Below are 24115 nucleotides of genomic sequence, written 5' to 3' on the forward strand. Positions count from 1 at the left end.
AGTTATGCCACGTTAGGGATATCAGACTGAGGGTGCCATGTACATTAATGATATCCAAGGAATCCATATGTGATGCATTTAATAATTCATCCATGAAGGTCAAACCTTCCTGTTGAGACTCCTTTCCCACCATGACAGCACTAAAATCAGTATTAATTACCTTTAAAGGCATTAATTACCTTTAAAGAACATCTTTCACGTGAAATCCAATCACCTGCTCAATAGCCTGAGTTGCATTGTAGGAATTTATAATATACATTGACCTTGAAGGCCACTGCCCTTATTGCTACCAGCAGAAGAACTACAACTCAGAAAAAAGCGAACCTGCAGGGTAATATTTTGATGCAGATCTGAAAGCAATGCATCCATTATTTTTGACTAGCTCTATTGCTTATATAACAAATGTGGAAATTGCTCACAAAGGTTTGCCAGTAACCATTTCCTAGATCTTTTACTTTAACTCCCTATATGTTGACCACTTAGAGGCAGGGGGCACTTCCTCTGGGTTGTAGTGTACACGACACCAACTATAGGGGGTTTCTATTACAACTATTGATGCTTAAGGTGAAATCATTTGTAATGCAGTATACTGCGTTTTGTTTTCCACACTGCAGTGCTTGTACCTAGAAGGGCAGTAGTAAGGGCCAATGGAAAAAGGTGAACAATGCAATGAAGTTAGGACAATGGAGACAATGAACTCAGAATGCCAATGAATGAATGAATAAAATAAGTTAGATTCATAATGAAGTGAGTGGGGAGTTTATCTTCACCCTTTCTATGCTGGTGAGGTAGGAGTGAAAAGAGAAAGGAGAAAAATCAACATTTAGTAACATTAAGGTGAGCGGGGGCTTGAGCTTCAAATTCATCATGCTGAAGAGGTAACCTTCATTGTTTTTAAAAGCTGAGCTTCAGTGTATTGTCTAAAGTAGGACTTCTCCTTCACAGGTCTTGGTTTTCTTGGTTGTTGTACCACTGAAAAATAATGATCTAATAAGTGATGTTCTATATATGGTGAGGAGGAAAAGAGTCTCGCTTAGGGCGGGTACAGGTCCAAGCAGCTGTCAGATAAGTGTTAAGTACTGAATGTGATTTTAAGGTTCAAAACAACTCTGAGATTCTTGATAGATTAGAAGTTAGGAGTTCACCCATGTTACACAGACAGGCGGAAGGGAGTCAAGAAGAATATCCTGAGATATGAATTTCAGTTTTGTTTTTATTTAAGGGTAGGCAGTCAGCTGACGCCGTTGCCATATAAAAGTGGAAGTGGAATTCTTTAATACTAGCTGAGATCATCCATGGTTGATATCTCAACACTAAGCAAAATATAGGCTTATTGCCTATATGGCATCAAAGCTACTATTCAGATGTTAGCATACATGATCTAATAAAAGGTGCGTTTTTTAACTATGCATTTGCTTCATTAACAGCATCTCCCATGCAACCTTGTAAAATAGCCACACCCTGGATGAAAAACCAATGGGCACTGCTGTTAGCAATGACCTAGAGAATGTCATAAAGGTAATCTCCTTACACTTAATGCATGACAACGTTTGAATCTAGTGATGGGCTGGGAAACCGGATCTCATGCTCTACTTGTTGTGGGATTATATCCTCTGGGTGGATGTGAGCTCTTAAGATAGGTGGTAACCTTTAGCAGTCCTTTTATCAATCTACTGCTGAAACAATACTGAATTAGGAGTCTGAAGCCCTAAACCCCCAAAACTACATAACACCCATGATGCTCACTGAGCAAGCTTTTAAATGTTTTGATAAAACGAAACATATTTAAGATCTTAGGTGGTCATTATGACTTTGGAGGTCTAGCCCCGCCATGCAGGGGGTTGTGGTCAGACCGCTGCCGGCGTGGCGGGCAGGACCACCAAATTATGACTGCAGCAGCGACCTGGCTGCATCACAGCCAGTTCACCTCCTGTACCGCCAGGGCAGTGGGACTGCCTGGCCGAAGGTTGACCACCTTCGACCTGGCGGTCCACCTAACACTGCATGCGGTATTACAAGTATCCTTTCTGCCAGGGATTCCATGGCTGCAGCCCTGCCACGAAATCCCTGGCACTGCTGCCACGGAATCCCTGGTGGAAAGGATACTGGCAACAGGAATACTAATTCCTGTTGCCACAACAGGAATCCCCAACCGCCCCCCCCTCCATGTAGGAGGCCCCCGACCCCATCAGAAGCTCCCCATCCCCCCAAGCATCGAAGCCCCCATCCCCCCGTATTTACCCCCACCACCCCGATCCACGCACGGAAGCCCACAGACACTTGCACACAAACAAACACACACACACACAATAACCCCCTCCCCTGTTGGACAATCACCTTACCCGGTGGTCGCGGTGATCGTCCGGGAGGGAACGGGGTCCATGACGCTTGCTCCGCCGCCAGCGCCCCACCAGCACAACACCGCCACGCGTTTACAATGTTGTAATACAGCGGGCGGTGTTGTGGAGAAGGAGCAAGCTCCACTACACCGCTGACCGCCAGTATGGCTGCTGGCAGCTTTCCCGCCAAATAGTGGCGGAGAGCAGCCAGCAGTCATAATATGGCAGTCTTCAGACCGCTGGCAGCGGTGACTTCGGAGGTCTATGGAATAGACTGCTGAAGTCATAATGAGGGCCTTAATGTCTAGTGTTCCCTTCACAGCCACAATATTTCACTCTCAATTAAGAATACCCTACCACATTCATCAGATTATTTTTGGCACATTATGCATTCTAGTGGTAACCCAAGGATTATCAAAGAATTGTACAGAGCACATGAACAAAAGGTGCAAGACTAGAGACTGCTAGACAAGGATGTCACACTGCTGGATGTGGGTAATGTATGTTGTGGGAAACAAATCTAATCTCAATTACTTTTGGTATTCTCACATGTGGTTTACAACAACTAGATATCCCAACATCACTTCTCCATTCCTTGTGGGTTGCAGAATAATAGAGGGAATGGACGATGGGTGGTCAATATTGCTGATACCAAGAGAATGACCATCAATCAGCCTGCCCACCACCAATATTTTGTGTTCTAAGTTGGATAGCACTGTGGTTTTGTACGGTCACAGATATCTAAGTGGTCTTCTGTTTCATCTGCCACATTTCTCTCACGTGTCCTACTGAAACTACCAGTGAAATAACTGGCCTCTACTAAACATTCAGCAACTCAACCCCCTCCAAGACTGAAATCCTTTTACTCACCAAAAACCAACAACAACCAGCCCAGACCTGGCTCAGTGGCACAAACCTGGAAAGCTTCAACCCCAAACTACCTATCAATACTAAGTAACTAGGATTCACCTTCAACATCAAATGTTCCCTCAAGGGACACATCGATAAGAAGACCAAAACAGCACTTTACCAAGTTCTCCCTCTTGAAAATAAGAGTGATACTGTATCTCTTCATAAACAATTGCAGAACTGCTGTTCAAGTTTTTGTACTTTTGCAACTATCAGGCCACCATAAACATTCCCTCTGTAAGGGTTGGCTGACAAGTTAGCCTTCTCTGGTGAATCCCAGCACACCTGCAAGCCAGCCTGCCACCCTCGTTGGAGTCAAAGAAATGTAAGAAAGAAACATCTAGGTAACAGGCTTTCAACATCTAGGTGCCCAGAAAATCCAACTGCATCTCCCTAATGATCAAAACTGCCCCAGCTGTTGTCTACTTCAGGACAGAGCTGTAGACTTGCCTATTCAAAGAACACTACATAGTGACTCCTTAGAAAGCCCTTTACCTTTACTGTCCCTTTCTCCCACTCTATAAACAATCATGGATCGCAATCCTTGACTTTGGGCAAGTTTGCGATATGCAAATATCCACATCCATACATACCATATCTGTGTCTTTGTTGTCAAGATTGGAGGCATCAAAGATACGGTTGTGCTAGTATATCAGTTATGGAGTTCCAAATATCTAGTCATCTTTCTGTGAGCTTACATTTTTTAAAGTGTTATCTACCAAAAATCTGTTTCCAATAACAATGCAAAGGTTTGAAATGCACATCAAAAGAAATACAGGAAAAAGGGGCGTGCCCAAGAAAGAAGGCGGACAACAGTCCTTAATCAGAGGTTCTGTAATCTGCTGGCACATCCTGCGGCATCCCGGGCTATTCTTGGCTGATACAATAGTGCCACCAGTCAGCACAGATGGCGTAATGATGGAGATTCCTATTGCACAATGAAACTGGCTGAACAGAAAAAAGCACTTTGGAGGAGAGAGGCCTGTCAGGACGCGTATGCTGCAAGATGTCGGTCATCGAGTGATGGTGTTGCCCGGTGGTCCGAACCTGGAGCTGTGCTGCTATCAAGCTCGGGAGCGTTGAGTGGAAATATCCACTGGGCATTAGAGCTGACTGAAGCAGTCGAGAACCCTTAAAGGTGAGATGCTGTAACAGAAGATTGGGGCTGATCTGCAGGTCATGCACGGTTGAGCGGCTGCTGCCATGGATCAGAGTTCCTGGAGGCCCACTGGGGCTGGAGGAGGAATCTGTTTGTCGGTGAGGCTGTAGGTGAGCTGCCGCATGGGAGAGGAGGAGGGGGACCTGAGACAGTCCAACAAGCGTTGAAGCTTGTTTTGGAGACCCTTCTCCCGGTCTGCAGAGAGGCACAAAGGTGGGGTACAAAGAAGCTGGTGCAGCTGCCATCCCACTTGCACTGACTTACCAAATTGAGGGGATTGTGGAATTCGGGCAGATTATCTCTGCGGCACCTGCTTGAGAACAGGATATATCGCTCCTGTTGACTAGCTTGGTGGACCTGAGGACTCTGGGGACATCATGGTTCCAGGCAAATCTGTCAAAGACTCACAGCAGATCAGAATGGATCAATTTACCAATTCTGTGGCATCTGGTGCGATGCAAGCAGGTGCTGGGGCAGATCTGCCTGTACTTGGTAAGTCAGAGCCCACAGAAGCACAAATTCTGGCACCAATGGAACACTCCAAGCAAGTGCTGGAGCAAAAAATGGACACTATTACATTGGAAATGTATCTTTTGCACACTGACCTTCACCAGGTCAATTAACATTCTTTGAAAACTGAGGAAAACATACGCAGCTTAACATTAGAAGTAAAGGAACTCTGAAACACAGTTCGTACCGATGCCAAGCAAGCAAAACGGTTTCACAACAAATTGGGAGACTCAGAGGTTCAGTCATGGAAATGCAATCACCAATTTGCTGCATTCCTGGAATGGGCAGAGGGGGGTGACCCGGAGTTGTTTCTCGACAGTGGCTTAGAGAGACTATGGGGACGGGGAGATGGTCAGCCTTTTTTGGAATAAAAACATTCCCAGTAACTACATCATATTTCTGCCGCATTATTGTTTGAGGAGTGCCTTGATCCTGTTCATGTTTTTCTTTCAATTTGTATATTCAGCCTTTTTTGCGTTGAAGCAGACTCACCGGAGTACTGGTGCCCCGCCCACAATCACATATCCCCCTGTGTACTATAATTGTGAATTCCTAAATTATATGGATGGAGATAAAATCCTTCAATGGAAGCGCAAGCATAGATACACCGGGTTTGAAGGGCAAACCATCAGAATTTTACCAGACTACACATGCAAAGTCCAGGCAGAGCAGAAGTCCTTCATGGCAGTGAAGCAGAAATTGTGCTCACTAAACATCAAATACATGCCCCTTTTCTCTGCAAACCTCAGAGTGGTACCGGGGGTCATTCATACTATTGTCTCTGCCCTGAGTAAGTGTGGGACTAGCTTGAAAGGGGAAGTCAATCTGGAGGGTGCAGCAGCACTGGGCCAGATACAGGCAGGAGAGAGAGCTGAAATAGACCCTGGTTTAGGTGAGAGGAGGCACAGGGGCATGGGGGCGGGCCACGATGGGTCCCGAATCGATGTGCACCAAGATGGAATGCTGAGCATTGTTGGGTAGAGGACAGAGAGCTCTGTAGAAGATCCAGACGAGTCCCCCTCGGGATGCAGGAGAGCGGTCTCTGCAAGGACTGAACAGAAATACAAGAATTGATGGAATGACAAACAGTGACTAACAAAATATATATGCCATAGTATCTAGATTGGGGGAACCAATGTTAGTAGTATGGGATGTACTGGGGGAGAGAGTTGATATCACTGGGTCATAGAACAAAAACCCTTTCAGACCCAGTGGCCCACAGATGTTACAGCTTTTATAGTCAGGCAAACGGGGGGAGCTTACTTCCTCACTCTCAGGCTAGGTGCATTAGGGAAACTGGAGGAGTCCGCACTCTGTAGCCTGTGCGGTGTCCCGTTGGGTAGCATGGCAGGAGAAGTGCTGCAATGGCAGTTATACATAGAAAGTGATTACATACGCACATATTATGGAAGTTCTGTTTATGACTCACTGACAAGGGAGAAGAGCGAAGGTGGACCAGATTGCAGCTTTATGCAGATGCATCACAGATATACAGATGAGGGTGTTTACTGGTGTGGGGGAGGGGGTGGTTTCAATGTTCCTGTTTTTTGTTGGATGTTACTTTGGCAAGCTAGGCAGAGCATTGAGGCAAGAGAATTATATGAGACAAAACAATGCAATCTTGTGCAAACAGTGTGAAGGGTCTTTTAGGTATTACCTCACTTTTCTCTCCTCCCTGATCACTATCTTTATGGCTGTTCATAGCCACGTGCAGATAGTTCACACCCCTTTGTGCCTTTGTAGTGGGTGATCCAGGCTGGACAGTACCCTGCTGTGAGGATCAACAGCCCACACAAAAGCTGTCTCTGCAGAACAGAATGGAGAGGCAATTGAAAATGGAAGTCATCCCAAACTAGTTCTCCTGTCTGCAGATTTTTGAAAAAATAGCACTTTAGGTTTTTCAGAGAGAGTTTTAAGAGGTTAAAAGTGGATTAAAAGGGACTCTGCGGCCTATGGACCATTAGACAACATAACTAGGATGTCTGAAGCAACAGGTGATAATGGCAGATCAAGGGCCTGATTTAGAATTCGGTGGATCGGTTACTCCTTCACAATGGTGACGGATATCCCATAAACAGAAATCTAAATCCCATTATATTCTATGGGATTTATATTTGGGCGGATGGCATATCAGTCACTGCTGTGATGTAGTAACCCATCAGCCAGGGGTGGTTTCTTTATTGGTGCAGGGCGGTGTTGCCCCTGGGTCCAGTATTGAATGTTTTCATCAATTATTTTTTTTCCCTAGCTCGGTCGCAGTGCACCGCCAGCACGGGCCGAGTTTTGCCTTTCAGTGTCTGAGAGTGAGGGTGGATGTGGATGGGGGAGGGGTTTGACACCGCCTGGTTCAGTTCAGCTGGGCCTTGGACTGAAGTGCGCGCGTCAGGTTGGACAGGTGCCTTGCTGTGACAGCCCAACATGTGCACTTCAACCCTTTACTATCTGTGCAGTGCTAAGAACTCGGGGGATTACAGCCACAGCCCTCAAGTCTCCTAAGGAGTGTTGGCCTCGCCTGACCAAGCCAATCCTCACGCTGCTCTCATGCTGTTACTTAGATAAACAGCAAGGGATCCGAGTCTAGATTGTCTCAGGAGACGAGGGGGTCGGAGGGCCAAGCTGAAGCATAGTCGCAAAATTCCTGTGCCAGTACGCCCGGAGGCAGCCGCACCTTACGAGTTAACTTCCATTTCTGAGCAAATGTTTCAGTAGTAAAGAATTGTTTATTTACTTACTCTTGTCTTTTCTGTTATGAAAAAAACACCTTTCCTTGCCCCAAGGCCTCCAAGCTGCAGCACCGCCTTCAAAACAAAATCAGTCTTCCGCGGTCTCTACCTGTTGCTCTCTATACCATGACGGTCTCGCCCTTCATGGTCACATCCTCAGTCCTTCGCTGGGCCCTGGATCTAACTGGGCCTCGGGGCAGTGGGACCTACACCATCAGCCAGCGCGAAGTCTTTCTTTTCCAGTACCCTACACCAGACAAAGGTGAAATCCTCACTATGAAATCAGCCTGGGCTCCCATCTCTCCAGTCCCGGGTATGAGAACAATGAGTTCAGATCTCCAGGGAGACCACTGAACAACCAGTTGATGCCCTCAATAACCTGACAATTAGATTGCGAAAATGCTGGGGTCCACAGCCGGTAAACAGAGGCTCCCGGACGGGCCGCTGTTCGAACACTAGAGACCGCAGTGGAACCGACATATGCTGTCAATCGGCACCAGCACAAACTGCTATTTGTACCAGAAAGAAATTTGTTATAGTAATATTAATGACGGGACCCTCAGTCTCTGCCTGTTTCCCTTGTTTTTTCGAACCGGAGTTTGTTAGCGGCCCGAATGATTCGCACTTTTAACTTCACAACCGTGCTGGAGCAGTAGTACTTGCACAGCACTACTGCTACAACACAATTGTGAAGGTAAAAACACAAATTATCTGTGGCGCTAAAGGCATACATGCTCTCTTTGCAGGAGGCACTGTTCGCAGAGGTAAGTCATGTGTCACCAAGAGCCGCGGCTGGGAAAGGGCGGGTAGTCCCACCGGGAGAGGCCTGTGACCATGGTATCGAACGCAGATCCCCCTCCGCACCGGATAAGGAGTGCTTGGTGTAAGTAAATGGCCCTTTTCAAGTCGACCTGCGTTTATTGCCGACGTGAATAATCCATTTTCGACAGAAACTTTTCCCTCCTATTTATACACGTTTTGCCCCATCATCTTGTTTCCTCTAATGGCAGGTCCCCTACTCAGAGACCTGGCGGTGTTTGTGTATTACATGCAGACTTCTTGTATTGTTTCTATGTAAAGCACGAAAGTGCCTCGAGAGCTGTTCCACACTATATAAACAACTGCAAAACTAATGAATCCATTGCTTAACTTGTGTTTAAATATAGATTACTGATTAATGTACGGTGGCGTGTGCAAGTGGTTTCTGAAGCGATCCTTTCACTACCGTATAGATAAATGTATTTGATACACTGGGGCACGGATGGAAATAAGGCGGGGAGTGGGGGATAAAATGCGAAATATAGAAAACCTTGGAGCGGACACTTGCGAGCAGCTAAAAAGTAGAATTTCAGCAAATAAAACTTAAACACCCAGTAACAGAGCTGCACATCTTAGATACCGGGGATGCAATGGCCCTCATTTACTGTGTGACCGAGCGCAATTCAAAGAAAGTGCGTACAACCATATACCAAACCCTTTTATTTCACAGCAGATGTCTCAAATGTTTACAAGACAGCCTGTAAACTGCTAGCTGTAAAGCAAAGAAGCCAAGAGGAACATTATTAAAGTGTGTGTGATGAACATTGTATGCAAGCTGCAATATTTATTTTATTTTATATATATATATTTTTTACATATCATTGTATCAGAGCCTTGGCTTTTATAAAGGGCACTCCTATCTGTAAAAATGCTTGCAGGCTCACGGCTCACTCGCATGTAAATAAACTTTTCACAATGGACAGAGCATAAATAAAATCACAGGGCCTGGGAACTGATTCCAGGGAATGGCGCCAGCATATAGCCTCGGGCTGTACTATAGTTGTAGGGTTCCCTACAGCCTTTTTAGGGTCGAGCCTGAGTTGCATGTGCTCGCACATCGCAGCGAGACGCTTTAGGGTTTATAAAAGTGCTCGGAGTCCTGTCGACGTCACGTCAGTGTTTTTTATTGGTTCGTGGGCTTGCCTATTTAAATCTGCTTGCTTTCATTAGTCGAAGGCATGCATACGTCATGCCTTTTCCGGTGGCTAGCCCTCCTCGAGCGCATCGACCAAGTACAGAAAACATGCGAGTCTCGCTGTTTTCTGTCTGGCTCGTGGACTACTTTTTACTAGCGCGATTTCGCTTGGCAGAAGTCGAGCGCTTTACACAGTTAACTGCACTTTTTCGGGTTAGGTACATAAATGCACTTTCGCCGATAGCGTTGTAAACTCCTAACCCGATTTTTCACCTATCAGCTCTAACATGAGCAAACGCGAGACCCGTTGCATTGCAAATGGTTGTTATATTTATTCCTTGATGTCACTTTTTTTTTTTTTAAATACATTTTCCGGGGGGAGAACCCCCCGAACCTGGGCTCACTCACCATGTTCGCTGGCCGCAGAGCACTCATCCCAAACATTTACGCCCCACCACCTTTAAATGATGCAAGCCGCCACTGCCATCGGCTGAGTTCTAAATCAGACCGTAAATATGTAAATATCCCAGGAATCATATTGTTCGGTCTGTGGACACTTAAAAGCCCCACCAGAAGAAGTTTGAATGGTGAGGGATGTAGTGAAGAAAAAAGTAAATATGTGGGCAGCAAATCGAGATAGTGTGAACATGGAATATACCTTACAAACAGCGTGCACAGACAATATAGTATACAAACAAAACAAACATTGTACGATAAACCCAAAACACTTTTGTGCAATAAACAGTGCAATTAGCACAAACTTATTCAAATTAAACAGTCGTGGTATTGTGTGTTTCATTTACGTTTCACTAGAATAAATTTGTCACTTGTCTAACTGCATGTGCGAGAGGGGTGTCTATCTGTGTGACTACTGGGGAATTGTTTCAATATAGAGAGGCACATGCCAATGTAGAGGGTAGATATATTTTGATATATAGCCTCCTGGATGGAGTGAAAATGTTTCCATTGACTGTATATGCCCCAATAGGAGGCCTTCTTTGGTAAAATACTAGATGCCCTGGTACCATATATGAGTGATCTTCTCCTGTACGCAGGTGACTTTAATTGCATTCTTGATGGGAACTTGGACAAGTCACCCCCTAGGAGTCTTACAAAGCCACGTATAGCTGAAGTGCTTGAAGAAAAAGTGATGGATTGACTGAAATGCATTGATGTCTGGAGGTCACTGCACCCCACTGCCAAAAAGTTTCACTAGCAATGAGTTTACATATTTCTCAACCATGCACAACATATACAGTAGATTGGACAGGATGCTCATATCTCATATCCTATTTGATCATGCACCACTGCTACTCAGATACACCTGGGACAGCAATACCCCAGTCATCTCTACATGGCGGTTGAACCCATTGGCCCTTTAAGACGCCTGTTTTAGGGCAAAATAGGTGAGTTTTTAGAGAGATATTTTACAGATAATTGGGGTACAATGACCACTAGGGCCAATGAGTAGAAAATCTTTAAAGTAGTCCTCCGCTTTATCACCCATTTCTTCGACATAGTAAGCCCAATTACCAGTCTTTTATGAAAAAGGTGCCTTTTGTCTGGTCCATGGAGGTCTAGGATGCATTCAAGTAACTCAAAGAGAAATTCACCACAGCTCCGGTACTCAGACATCCGGACCCCAATTTACTGTACTTTGTAGAGGCAGACACCACAGGGCACATGCATCCAGTAGCATTCTTTTCTAAAAAGTTGTTGCCAGTTGAACAAAACTACACAGTTGTCGAACAAGAACTATTGGCAATTAAATTATGTTTCCAAGAATGGCAGAAATACCTGTTGGGGGCTAAACATACCAATACAATGTACACTGATCATAAGAATCTCCAGTTCTTACAATCATTAAAAGCACTGACTCCTAGACAAGTAAGGCAGTTCTTCAGTGAATCCAATTTCATTGTTACCTATTGTCCCGGCTCACAACAGACTAAAGCAGACATGCTATCCAGGGGGGGTTACTCCAATTAGATTTCTCAGGAAAAGGCACACTAGGACATCACAGCACCTGAACACATTTTAGGTCTTTGTGACTAAGAGTAATTTTTTAACAGGATTAGACAAAGCCTGAGCCAGGTGGGCTTAGATTCTTGGTAACTGATAAAGATAATCATGTCCATAAAATAATCATGGCACCACTTTATTTATTCCCACCCAGGGATTAAGACGAGAAGCACTAACTTGGTGTCATGACACTCCTCTGGTTGGTCATCCTGGAATTCACAAGACCCTAGCTAATTGTCAGCAATGGTTTTGCTGGTCAACACTATCCACAGATGTCCATGATCATGTCCAGATCTCTACCATCTGTTCTCAGAACCAGGCTTCTCACACCGCCCCTGCAGGTCTGTTAGGAACCTTGTCTGTATCCCCACATCCCTGGCATACTATAACTATGGATTTTATCACAAAATTGCCCAACACCAGCGGTAAAAATACTATTTCAGTAGTTGTTGACCCATTTTCTAAGACGGCACACTTCATTGCCATAAATCAAATACCCAATGCCAAGACTCTTTCCACCCTGTTTGTGCAACATATTGTTATCTCTGATAGAGGCATTCAGTTCATTTCCCGGTTGTGCCGCAGGCTTGCCACATCATTGGACATTGACATTCCAATCTCGTCGCATTATCACCCACAAACTGATGGGCAGACAGATTGATTAAATCAGGTACTGAAACAGAAACTGCAATGTCTTTTAACCTCAATTCCCAAAGAGCGGGAGTCCTTGTTACCTTTTAAAGATGTTTGCGTCTAACAATTCACAGCATTCTGCCACTAGGGTATCCCCCTTCTACTGTGTATCAGGCACTAATCCACAAATGTTACCTGGAAATATTTGTAAATCATAGTGTACCTGCAATAGAATACTTTGTAAAGTATCTCTCTGACTCCCAACAAGAAGTGTTACAACCCTTACAACAGGCTAAACTGAACATGGAAAGAAATGCTAATAAACATCGTCAATCACCACCAGGGTACAAAAGCGGAGATCAGACTTGACTTGCCACAAAAAACTTACGACTACATGGTCCTCACAAACTGAGACCTTGATTTTTTGGACCCTTCTCCCTATTAAAAAGATTATGAATCCAGTAGCAGTCAATCTCCAACTGCCAGATGATTTCCCTGTTCACCCTGTGTTCCATATTTCGCTCCTCAAACCATATCATGGTCAATACCGTCCAGTGTCTCCTCCTCCACCTATAACCATGGATGGTCACCCAGAGTTTGAAGTCCAAAGGATTCTAGATTTGCGACGTGTTAAGGGTTGTTTGTTTTACCTAAATGCATGAAAAGTCTTTAATCCTGAGGAAAAATCATGGGAACCAGCTAGTAATGTTCATGCCCTTCTACTGGTTTGTTCAGTTCATGCCCTACACCCTGACAAACAACGCCCTATAGGTCGTTCCTTGTAGGAGGGAACTGTAACATCTCCTTCTTGTGCCCTATGTGCTGTGGGTTTTACTCTTCAGGCTCATGTCTCCCCTGGTGGCATCTCCCTGTTCCAAGCACTCCAAGCCATCATTCCCCAGTGGCGCCTCCTTAGCTAAAGCACTCTATGATTCCCTCCCAGGAAACCTGAATTATTGACCCTCCTGTTGTATTGTAAAGCAAGTTTAGTCTGTTTTGCACCTGCAGGTTATCATGTGTCTTTTTAAAATATGTTACACATCCTTTGTGACCCATTGAACTGTACCATTATGCACTCGGAGGTTCCATTATATTTGTTTCGAATTACTCTTTGCACCTGCCACTTGCAAGGCCCCATATCCATTGTCCTACGTGGGACACATTCCTTCTGGATCACTCTTTTTCTTCTAGCATAAATATCCTGCTGAACTTGACCTCGTTCCAGTCCTGCACAAACATTGTCCTTGCCTGGAACTTCCAGCATTCTTGTCTTCCAAGTCAGGAGATGATCCTGTGATCCTGGCTTCTGCAATGCTTCTAGTGTCTTCCTTCACAAGCTATGATTCCACCTCCTCTTGACCTTCTTGCACCGAGCCTCCTGTCGTCTTTGGATTCCAGTCAAAGTACTAGACAAGGCTAAATACTTTTCCCTCAGGTTAGTGTGCATTTTTTCATAGGTTAGTGAATAAGTCAAAGAATGATTCCTATGATTTAATGAGCACGTTTTTAGACATTGTTTGAGTATTAACCCCCATGAGGCCCAAAGCTCTGGCCTCTTTCATTGCAGAACTCTGAACTTTATTGTACCCAAACTGAAAGTTTGCCACTGTGTTTCTTGGCAAGTTGTATATAGTATTTTGGGAGAAACGTCTAGAGCTTGAAGTTGTATTAGAGTTTGACTCTGAATCCTGTATGTTCCGGAGTGCCACAAAATCTCCAGTTTATCCTTGAAATGGTTTCTGCTCTCTCTTATGCACTAGTTATGATGAAGTATGTAAGTGTACATATAGTGTAAACAATTGATAGATCATTCTGAGTTGTGCACATATGGGTAACATCACCTCTTGTTGTTTTTACTGTACCACACCTGCATTGAGGATGACGAGGGAGTCCCAATCCTACTAGGCAGTGCACAAGATAGCTAAGCAGTACCCTCAGTGACACAAGTTCATCCTTTCTTGTTTCATCCCACCCCACCCCTTTCCCCTGTGGGGCATTTTTTAGAACCAGGCAGTAGTTATCGGTGGAACTGCACCGGTTTGGTAGAGCCCCATGTCTCTAGATCAACCAGGAGAAGTCTCTGATATTCCAGCTTGCAGGGCTGTAGAGCCGAGCTCCAGGGTACCTACCAAATGTGGAAATTAGGTGGAAACAGGATAAAGTCAGGTACCTGGGGATGCAGGTGGCACACATGGAAGCTAAACAATACATAACAAGGGTAGAGTGTTGACTGACTTGAAGGCTTCAGGTGGGGCTTTGGAATAAATTGCCACTTTCTGTGGTGGGCAGGATCTCAGTGGCAAAAATGGTATTCCTTCTGCAATGTTTGTATGTCCTCCAGAACTCACAATACCTGCTCCGCAAATGCACTTATAAAGAAATAGATAGTTTTTTTATCTCCTCAATATGGGTAGGCAAATGAAGTAGGGTAATATGAGGATTTTAAAGCTGGATACAGACAAGGGATGTTTCTGCCTCCCTGATCTGGAACTGTACTATTTTACAGTGATTTTACATTATGCTGCAAGATGGTGTGCTGAAGGAGGCAATTTTGAATAATGTTCACCTGCAGGGTTTCCCGGAGTGCCTGTGAGACTGATGGCAGGGGCCAGCATGATCAATGATGCCCCTATATAGTGCACCAGGTATCTAGGGTATCGGAGATCATAGGGAAAATGGTGATATGCAAATCGCCTTTGTCGCTCCAGATTTAGTGGCTGCAGCCATTTAAAAAACAAAATCGAAAAATTATGTCAATGATTGAATGAAAAGGGGGTGAGGGGTTAGGGGATCACTATCCAGGTGATAGCTGAATTACCAATGAAGAAGCACAAGAGACTGTTGGTGTGAGGACAGGGCAATTCCTACAGTTTGCTAAACTGACCAAAAGGGCAAGAGATATTTGGCCATGTTTCACCGCGACGCCTAAGTACATATGCGTTCGAGGTGATGTTGGATATGGGCTCCCACAAGTGACTGGTGTCCTACCTCTATGAGGCTTGAAAAGAGATAGAGTGCAAACTTCATTGCCTGCTAAGCCTAAAAGAGAGGAGGGCTTCTTAATGCCATGGTCTGATGGAGACTCGAATAAATCCTGAGCATCTGTCAAGGAGGTTTCTAGCAATGTCAGATTTAATATTGCTCATTTCTATGTATCACGTTGTACTTACACCACCTACACAACTATGTAAAATATACCAGACCTGCCCGGCCAAGTGTCCCATGTGTACGGGGTTTATATACATGATTTGGAATAGTGCTGCTGTAACGCAATGTTGGACGGACGGACATTGTCCAACATCTGAGGCAGTATCATACCAGATATCACTATACAACATTGTTTGTTGTGGGTAATGCCTTGGCCTAACAATAGGAAGGTGCAATACAGGTTTGCACAACCTGGGGATATTGTTGGGAAACAGATGGATTGCTATTCAATAGAAGTCTGCCTCTAGTCCTAACTTAATTGCCATGTACAATGGCCGTTGTCTAAGGAGAGATGCTTGCAGAGAGAGAATGATTGTTTAGAAAGGACAGCGATGCTGCAGAGTCTGGTGAACCCAGATGAGGCAGACTCCCCTGTGCCGAGCTTAAATGGACTGGACTCGACTGGTAGACATGACTCATAGGCCGTTGGCAACGCTGAAGTAAATTGTGCCGGGGAGGCACAAGTGAGATCTAAATCGAGAATGCAACAATCTTCGATGGCAGCAGTCACAGATTGGCGTGGTGAATGTCTCCACAGCATATTAGGATGATGGTAAGGGAGGCAGGCAGAATATGTAAGACATGCCAGTGGAACCAGAGGGAGTGATCTGGGTAATTTTACCTTTAATGAAAGGGCTGAGATGAGAGACCTGTAATGCTCTGCCGGCAGTGCTCGCTATGGGTTATATGCTGAAAAAAGTTGTGTCACTGTAGCTGACTGACTGTTATCCATGCCAAAAAAATTAAAATAAAAAAATACCAAAATTAACACTCAAGAATTCCTCAGTATTACATTTTATGCTATGGAGTCTAATTTAGGCCATTAGGTAGGCCTGGGGCCAGTGTCTCACCTTGTTTTCAGCACATGGTGTACAGCCTTTTCCCCCACCAGCCAAAGCAAGTACTGTCATCTGTATGCATTGCATGTAGCACTCACAGAATTAGAATGTTCCTGGTGTAATTTCTGTGGCTTATTTACTTAAAACAAAGAATTTGAGGAGGGATTATGTGTACAATTGAGTGGAACGTGCTGTAAAACAGCATTGTATCATTACACTGTTCAATAGTTTACTCTGTTCAAGAGTCCAGAAAATGTTGTTAAATGATCTTGGATAAGGCATAAATGGATAAAAAAGATTGTCACCTGAGGTGTGACAAGGCGAAAATTCTCCCACTCCAAACGAAAATCAGACTTATTATGTCGAGCGTCAGCATTCGACCTCGTGTATACTTTTAAGTATACTTATACTGTGTGTTTTTAAAGAGATTTATTGTGTTGGCTGTAGTGTCCTTTAAAAATCTTTGCTCTCTAGTGGTCAGTTCTGCCTCTTTGTCCCTCCTTTTTCTCTTTCAGAGCAGGGATCAACAACTGTATAATTACACTTTGTCCTGTTTATCTCTTTTGTAGGGCACTTTTTGTATCAGTTTTTGCCTACTCATCTTACACTGTGGGTGTATCAGAGCAGTCACGCTTCCTCGGGCAAGTCCTCCAGCAGATTTCCCTTCCCCTCTTCCTCCCTCTGCAAACATAAAACAACAGAAGAGGGAGGTGTTTCCAGGGCCAGCTCACCCTCACTCTCTTAGTGTGTTTCCATCTATTAACGCAGACCACCGCACTTTACCTTTAAATAACTTTAAACATAGCAGACGCCTGGCTTTTTTTCCTCCACAGAATGGTTTGTTTACTATATACCGGTGTGCTCCTTTAAATGTTGGGGTCTGTGGCACTAGCACATCGACATTTACTGCCTTTAATTAAATACAAGAAATGAGGACGTTTGAATGGAGCGTTTGAATGGGCACAGCAGTAATGGTGAACACGGTTGACGTGCTGGTAATTGAAGCAGTAGCGTTTCGAAGTACCAGTAAGAGGGGCACACTTCTTGATTTTGGTAGCATGTTTTTTCATTGGGCACTGTTTTTTTTGTAAGCACCTTTACTTTATGCTTTCATGGGATTGTTTAATCTGCTCCTGGACTCTACGCCTCTCTCTGCCTCTGTTGCTTCACCTTCCCTCCGTTCTCTCTCATTCTACCTCTTGCTTTCTGTTGGCTCAGATCCTGTCCACCCATCAGGTGCAGCCTCCCACGCTGTCCTGGAGGACTGAAGCTGATTCATTCATACACAAACACCGTATGGAAAATCTTTAATGAAATAATGTGAAGAGGAAAGAGCCACAGTGCCCGGGCAGTTAACCATGTGAATAGGACAGCCGGCGTTTTCCATACTGACCCGTACATTTGATGTTACCCATGTGCACATATTAAGAGAATCCAGTGTGGATGATGGAGGGGTTGAGACTTGCAACATTAATCAAAAGACATATGTGCTTTCTCTGCATTATGCTTAACTGTCGAGCCCATTTGAATCGGTCTGTGTGGTTGGAGGATTAGAATGCTGCCTGTCTTGTGGTAATTTTTCTCTAGTCCATATGATTTCCTTGCACCATTCCAGCTGAAAAGATGGTGGTCTTGTTTTCTGTTAGCATTCCTCTGTGGGATTTTGAAAGACAGGTGAGCCCTGCACTAGGTGGTGAGATATGCTGGTCTGTGTGTAATGGCTAACCAGGATGCATGTTGTGAAGGTGAGGTTTGGTAAGATGATGAGGTGTTTGTGTGACAGGCACTCAGTTGCATTTTGATGTGCTTTGTTGTAATTGTAAATTGTATTATTATAGTGCTTACTGCCCCTCCCAAGGCTGTCAAGCGCATTGCAGTGAGTAGCATGCTCTGATTAGAGTTTCATAGTAGATTAGTACTTTTTAAGTCGAGCACGCAAGCGCTCTGATGTGTTGTGATCTATCTGTGGGCTTTTAACCACATCCACCGCACACTCATCACTATCACTCGTTCATGGGCTTGCCTTTCAAAAATCCTTTGTTATCATTGGTAAATGCTTTACGTTTGTCCCTTATTTGGGCAGTTTTGTTACCGCCTTGGGCATTGACACTGTTACATGGATAATTGCACATTTGCAAATATGTTTGACTGCAAGCAATCTTCTTTTTCCTTTTGTGTCCCTCCTTCACGCTCATAGCAGCCATGGCGCTTTGAATCGGCTCACTTATGTCAATTGTTTTACTTTTCATTTTCAATTTATGTAGAAAGAAAAGTCCAGCTAGTAATTTACAATGCTAACAGCTCTAAATCAAGCAATCACAAGACCCATGCATTGTAAATGCTTGTTTTTAAGTTTGTGGTTTAGATTGCCTTCCCCAACCAAAGTTGAAAGTGCTCACGGAGAAGCTCAGACTTTGGAGACACTCAAGAGCAAGTTGTTTGAAAAGAAACTTTCAGCTCTTAGAGAGACAACAGGGTACCTTTGTATGTGCTACAAACCGGAATGCCAATAACTTCGCTTAAGTAACTCTAAACATGTAACACAAAAATTGTAGCTGTGATTAGCAGAACACTGAGGAAAGCTGGAAAAAAAGGAAAAGGTAACACTGACAGGAGGAAAGAAACTGAAGAGAGTGAAGAAATGTTGCTAATTTTTAAGTCTTCAGTTGTTTTACCTTAGGCATGCCATCACTCTCTCCCATAAGGTAGTCAATAAGCTGGTTTGTTAGAAGGTCATCTTTCGCTTGTCCAACCTGATTGATGAAAGAGGCATTTCAAGTAGGAGTATCAAACATAAGCAACATATGACATAAGTATAAATTATTAAAATGAGCAGCCTTTGCAACTGTTTTCTTTCTCATAACAAAATGTAGTTTAAAAACTCCAATTACAGAATGAACCAAATATATATATATATTTTTTTAATAAAACACCCATTAGGAACCACAAACTGCATACTAACACAATTTTAAATAATAATATTTATCTTAATATCTTTAAGCTAACCTTAAAAAAAATCTCTCAGAAATATCTGTGAATACTTGTATACATTATTATACAAAAAACACAGTTTTAAGAAACCTTTGCATTTACATTTAATGCTGTACAATGAATAAATTGCATACTAAAAAATAACAAAACAAAAATGAACTCTAATACCTTTACGAAAGCTTGCTTTGAACAAACCTTCTCTGAAATAAGTGTAACGTTATTATTTAAATTATTATACAAATAAAAATTATAAGAAACATTTAAAATTACACTTCATGTAGAATTTAGATCAAATTTATGAATATCCTTGACAATAACTTTGGAAATAGACTTGGAGCCTGATTTAGAATTTGGCAGAGGTGGTTACTATGCCACAAACGTGACGGATATCCCGCCCGCCGTATTACGATTTCATTATAGCCTATTGAAATCGTAATAGAGCGGTCGGGATATCCATCACATTTATAGCAGAGTAACCCCTCTGCCAAACTCTAAATGAGGCCCCTAATGACTTTAAAAAAGAAACCTTAAAATAATATGCTCTTCTTAGCATTGATTAAGCAATATTGCAATGTAAAAACCCTTCATTAAACATAATACCATCTCCAATGCTGCTATACCATGTTTCTCTTAGTTGAGATGTTGTTATTTGTATATTTCACTCCCGGTAAAAATATCCACTTGTTAAGTTAAAACATCAAAGCAATGAAAGATTATGAGAACTCCAGTCATGGAACTGTAGGCAAGCTGAAATAGTAGATGCATATCCTTTCAACGGACACTGGGATCATTTTCTGTGAGCACAACTACAAACTTAAGTATATTCAAAGTGTCAGCCTGCAAGATGTCTAAAGATTTATAATAGCACCATTTGTTATGTTAGGTAGATTTCTGCAGCACGCTAATCATCTGTGCACTTGAGCAGTTGCATAGGCGCTATTTGGAAAGCCAGGTCTTCAGCTTCTTGCAGAATTCAAGATGCAAGAAGGAGGCTCCGAGTGTGTTGAGGGTTGTTTCAGATTTTGGGTGCAAAGTAGGAAAATAAGTGACCTCTGGGTCTATTTTTGTGGATGCAAGGTGTGTGTCTGCGAGTCAGTGTGTGGTTGAGTGAAGGTGTCTGGGGAAAGAGTACACAGTTGTTCAGGTATGCTGGACCAATGTTGTGCAGTGCTTTATATGCATGCATGAGGAGTCCGAATTGACTTTATATGTATATATGGTGCCAGTGTAGCTCCATGAAGTGTGGTGAGATGTCGGTGCTACATGGGAGGTTGAGGCGGTCTGGATGGTAGGGAGTCTGTAGGAGCTGTTTGGAGATCCCAGTGCAGAGTGTTTTGCTGTAGTCGAGTCTGCTTGTGATGAGTGCTTGAGTGATGGAAAGTCTAGTGTTCTAGGGCAGCCATTTGAAGATCATGCATAGAATGTGAAAGCCGTAAGAGCTAACTATGTTGAATTGCAGTCTCATGTTAAGCTTATCATCTATGATGAGTCCCAAGTTTTTGGTGTGGTCAGTGGGTTTTGGTGTTGGCCCTAGGTCTGTCAGTCAGCAGGTAGAGTCATCAGGGGAGTTCTTGTTTCCAAAGACCAGCACTTCCATCTTGTCAGAGTTGAGCTTCCAGAAGTTGGTTCTCATCCATTCTGCTACCTTGATTATGCAATTGATGAAGCTGGGGTCTGGTAGTGATTGTCTTGTCAGTCAGGGACGGGATGAGTTGGGTGTCTTAGGATTTGATGTTTATGCCTTCAGATCTGATGGTAGCGATCAGAGTCATGTATCGGGGTAGAACTGAAATGAGCCCTGAGGGACTCTGCAGATCAGGTTCTGGGATTCAGACATGTAGAGTGGTAGTCTGACTCTCTGTGTTCTTCCCATGAGGATGGAGTCTATCCGGCTGAGTGCCAGTACTTGGACTCTACATTCGTAGAGTCATCTGACAAGTGGGTGGTGAGAGACTGTGCCGAAGGCAGCCGAGAGGTCGAGCAGATGAGGACTGGTGTCTCTCCTGAGTCCAGTGTAGTTCGTATGTCGTATGTGGCCGCAATGAGTGCAGTTTCAATGCTATGGGTACTTCTGAATCTCGATTGGATGTGGTCCTGAAGGTGGTGTAGTTTTAGGTGGCTGGTGAGTTGTTCATTCATGGCCTTCTTCATCCCTTTGGCTAGGTAGGGAAGAAGTGAGATGGCACAGAAGTTGCTCAACTCATTTGGGTTGGTCGAAGGGTTTTTTGAGGAGGGCATTGGCAGCTGCATGTTTCCAGTCTTTGAGAGGGTGGCGGATCTGATGGAGGTGTTGATGATATGAGTGAGGGTGCTACTGATCTGTGAGCCTTCCATGTTGTAGATGTTGTGGGGACATGGATCAGTTGGGGTCTCGGGGTGGTCTATCTGCATGATCGCTATTGTGTCTTCTCTAGTAAGTGTTTTCCATTGAGTCAAGTGTCCATCTTGGTAAGTGGTGTGCAGGTTGGTGATGAGGACTCTTGGGTCCAGTTGTTCGAAGATACTGTAAATCAGTGGTTCTTACCCATCTGACTTCTGTGGACCCCCACTTTATCATTACTGGAACCCGGGGACCCCCACTAAATAATTACTGAAATCCAGGAACTCCACCCCACCCCCCACTGAGTCATTAGGGTGGGGACCCTGCCCTAAACATTGTTGATGATTTGAACAGCAAAACATCACACATAAAATACAGAAACAAGCATTCATCAGACACATATACAAATAATAAAATATTTTAGTTAATTTGCAAACAAATATAAATAAAAAAATTGTTTAATTTTAAAAGGAAAGTTGGAGCTTTTCTAAATCTAACTGAAGCCACACATCATCCATACTATAATCTGTTTGATGCACCTACACTGCTCCCACGAATCAATCTGAGGATACTAATTTAATTGTTAGCCTCCAATTTCAAATTCCTCGACATGTACAGTACGTTTTATGACTATTATTTGTACATTTAGACTCTTTTCTTATATACACTTTATTAATCAGTTAATATTATTGAATTTTCTAAGCAGTTACGGATCCCCTGAGGAGGCTTATGAGACCCATATGGGTGCCTAGACCACAGGTTGGTGTTTGATATTCTGCTGTGGAAAAAGTTGATAAGTAGTAGTAGAGTTCCTGGGAGTCGGTGATGTTGCTGACTGCGGCCTCCAGGTGGTGAATTCTTTGACAAGGGAGACAACTTGTTTGCAGCTTTTGGTGCTTGCCTGGATGGGCTGCACCAGTGCTCTTTTTTGGTGTTTCTTAGTGCTTGTGGTAGCATCTGAGTGTGGCCTCGTAATTGGTTCTTGCAGTGGTCTCGTGGTTGATTCTGCATTTCCTTTCTAGCTGTTCTCATTGATGTTTAGATTCTCAGAGTTCATCTATGTACCAGCTGGCTTGTTTGTTGTTTTTGTCTGTTGGCTCTTCTTTGTCTGTTGTTTTTGAGTGGTGCAAAGAAGTCTACTTAGTTCTTGATCCAATCATTGAAGTTGGTGATCCTCGAGATTGTTGGTGATATTGGGTTGGTCCATACTGAGGGCCTTGAACCAGTCTGCTTCTGAGATTTTTCCCCAGCTGCGGCTCAGTTGGTTGATGGGTGTGTTGACTTGTGGTGTGATGGTTTGGAAGAGGATGCCTGAATGGTCTGTCCATCTGTGCGGTGAGGTGGAGCTGTAAATGATTCTGTCGCTGATGGTACAGACTGGGTTTAGTGCGTGTCCTGCAATGTGTGTTGGATCTGTGATGAGTTCAGTGAGACTGATGTTGTCCAGGCTTTCAAAGAGGGCTGTGGAGCAGAAGTCTGTTTGGTCTTATAGGTGGAAATTGACATCAATGAATAGTATGAAGTCCCTGGAGTTGATGGTGTAGGGGGCGATGAAGTCTGACGAGTTTGTTGAAGTTGGTTCCCTTTAGGGTGAAGCTGTAGCTATTTTGCAAGCTGTAGCTGATTTGCAGTTTTAAGTACATGTGTTCCATGAAGGGGTGTTTTTCTCTGTGAATACAGAATATTTGATGGTGTCAAGGTAAACCACGGTGAGACCTCCTTCTGGCTTGTGAAGGCAGTCCTATTGCGCCATCTTGTAGTCCTTTGGAGAATAGACGTATTGGAGCATTCAGTGTAAGTATTGAGTCTTTTTGGAAGTGAGTCATGCCAAAATACTAACTTTTTAAGTTCCAAGCCTGAAAATTGAAGCTGTACAGGACATGATTCAGGATAGCCTTACTAGGTTAAAAAAAATACACTCACTTAAAGGTAACAGGCTGGGTGAGACTTAACTGATGTCTAGGAAGCCTGAAAATCAAGGACGTACTACCCAGATTAGGTGTACAGGGTGATCTAAACTCTGTGTTACTCGTCGTTTTTTAATTACTCTCTGGATCAAAAGAAAATGAAAGAAACTACCACCACTGCAGTGAGCCTCTCCCCAGGAATTCTGCTAAGCACTGCAACTGAAATTTCATGTTAGTGTGGATTGTAGGTATAGAGTAGGAGAAGCTCCCGTTTGAACTTTGTCCAAATCTGTCTCACCAGTCAGTGTGCTGTTGCCTTCAGAATCCCCGCAAAATGAGCTGCTGATAGAACCAATTCTCTCATCTATGAACAAAAAGCTACAGGTTCAAGGCCTCATCAACTTGTGGGTTGGCTGACAGTTGATACAGGACTCAGATGGGCCTGCCACTTCAGCATGTATTTCCCCGCCATCCCCAGAGATCTCTTGGTGTTGAGCGTAATAAGCCTCATTTAAGCGTTCCACTGAAATTAGTAAGTGAAGTAGTCTGTATTAGTTCAGTCGGAAGGCTATTCCAGAGTTAAAGTGTAAACCAAAAAGGAA

At 43.7% G+C, this 24115-nt stretch overlaps 1 protein-coding gene across 2 annotated transcripts in view; it reads right to left on the reverse strand.

Moving 5' to 3' along the window:
* WDR19 (WD repeat domain 19) overlaps positions 1-24115 on the reverse strand; it is a 601305-nt gene that overhangs the window by 199194 nt on the left and 377996 nt on the right. For both annotated transcript variants that reach the window (XM_069202086.1, XM_069202080.1), the window contains exon 29: positions 18971-19048. In XM_069202086.1, coding sequence (XP_069058187.1) covers positions 18971-19048 — 78 coding nt within the window. The remainder of the gene's footprint in view (positions 1-18970; positions 19049-24115) is intronic.

This window comes from Pleurodeles waltl, chromosome 1_2 (assembly GCF_031143425.1).
Source record: "Pleurodeles waltl isolate 20211129_DDA chromosome 1_2, aPleWal1.hap1.20221129, whole genome shotgun sequence".
In the NCBI taxonomy this organism is placed as follows: Eukaryota; Metazoa; Chordata; class Amphibia; order Caudata; family Salamandridae; genus Pleurodeles; species Pleurodeles waltl.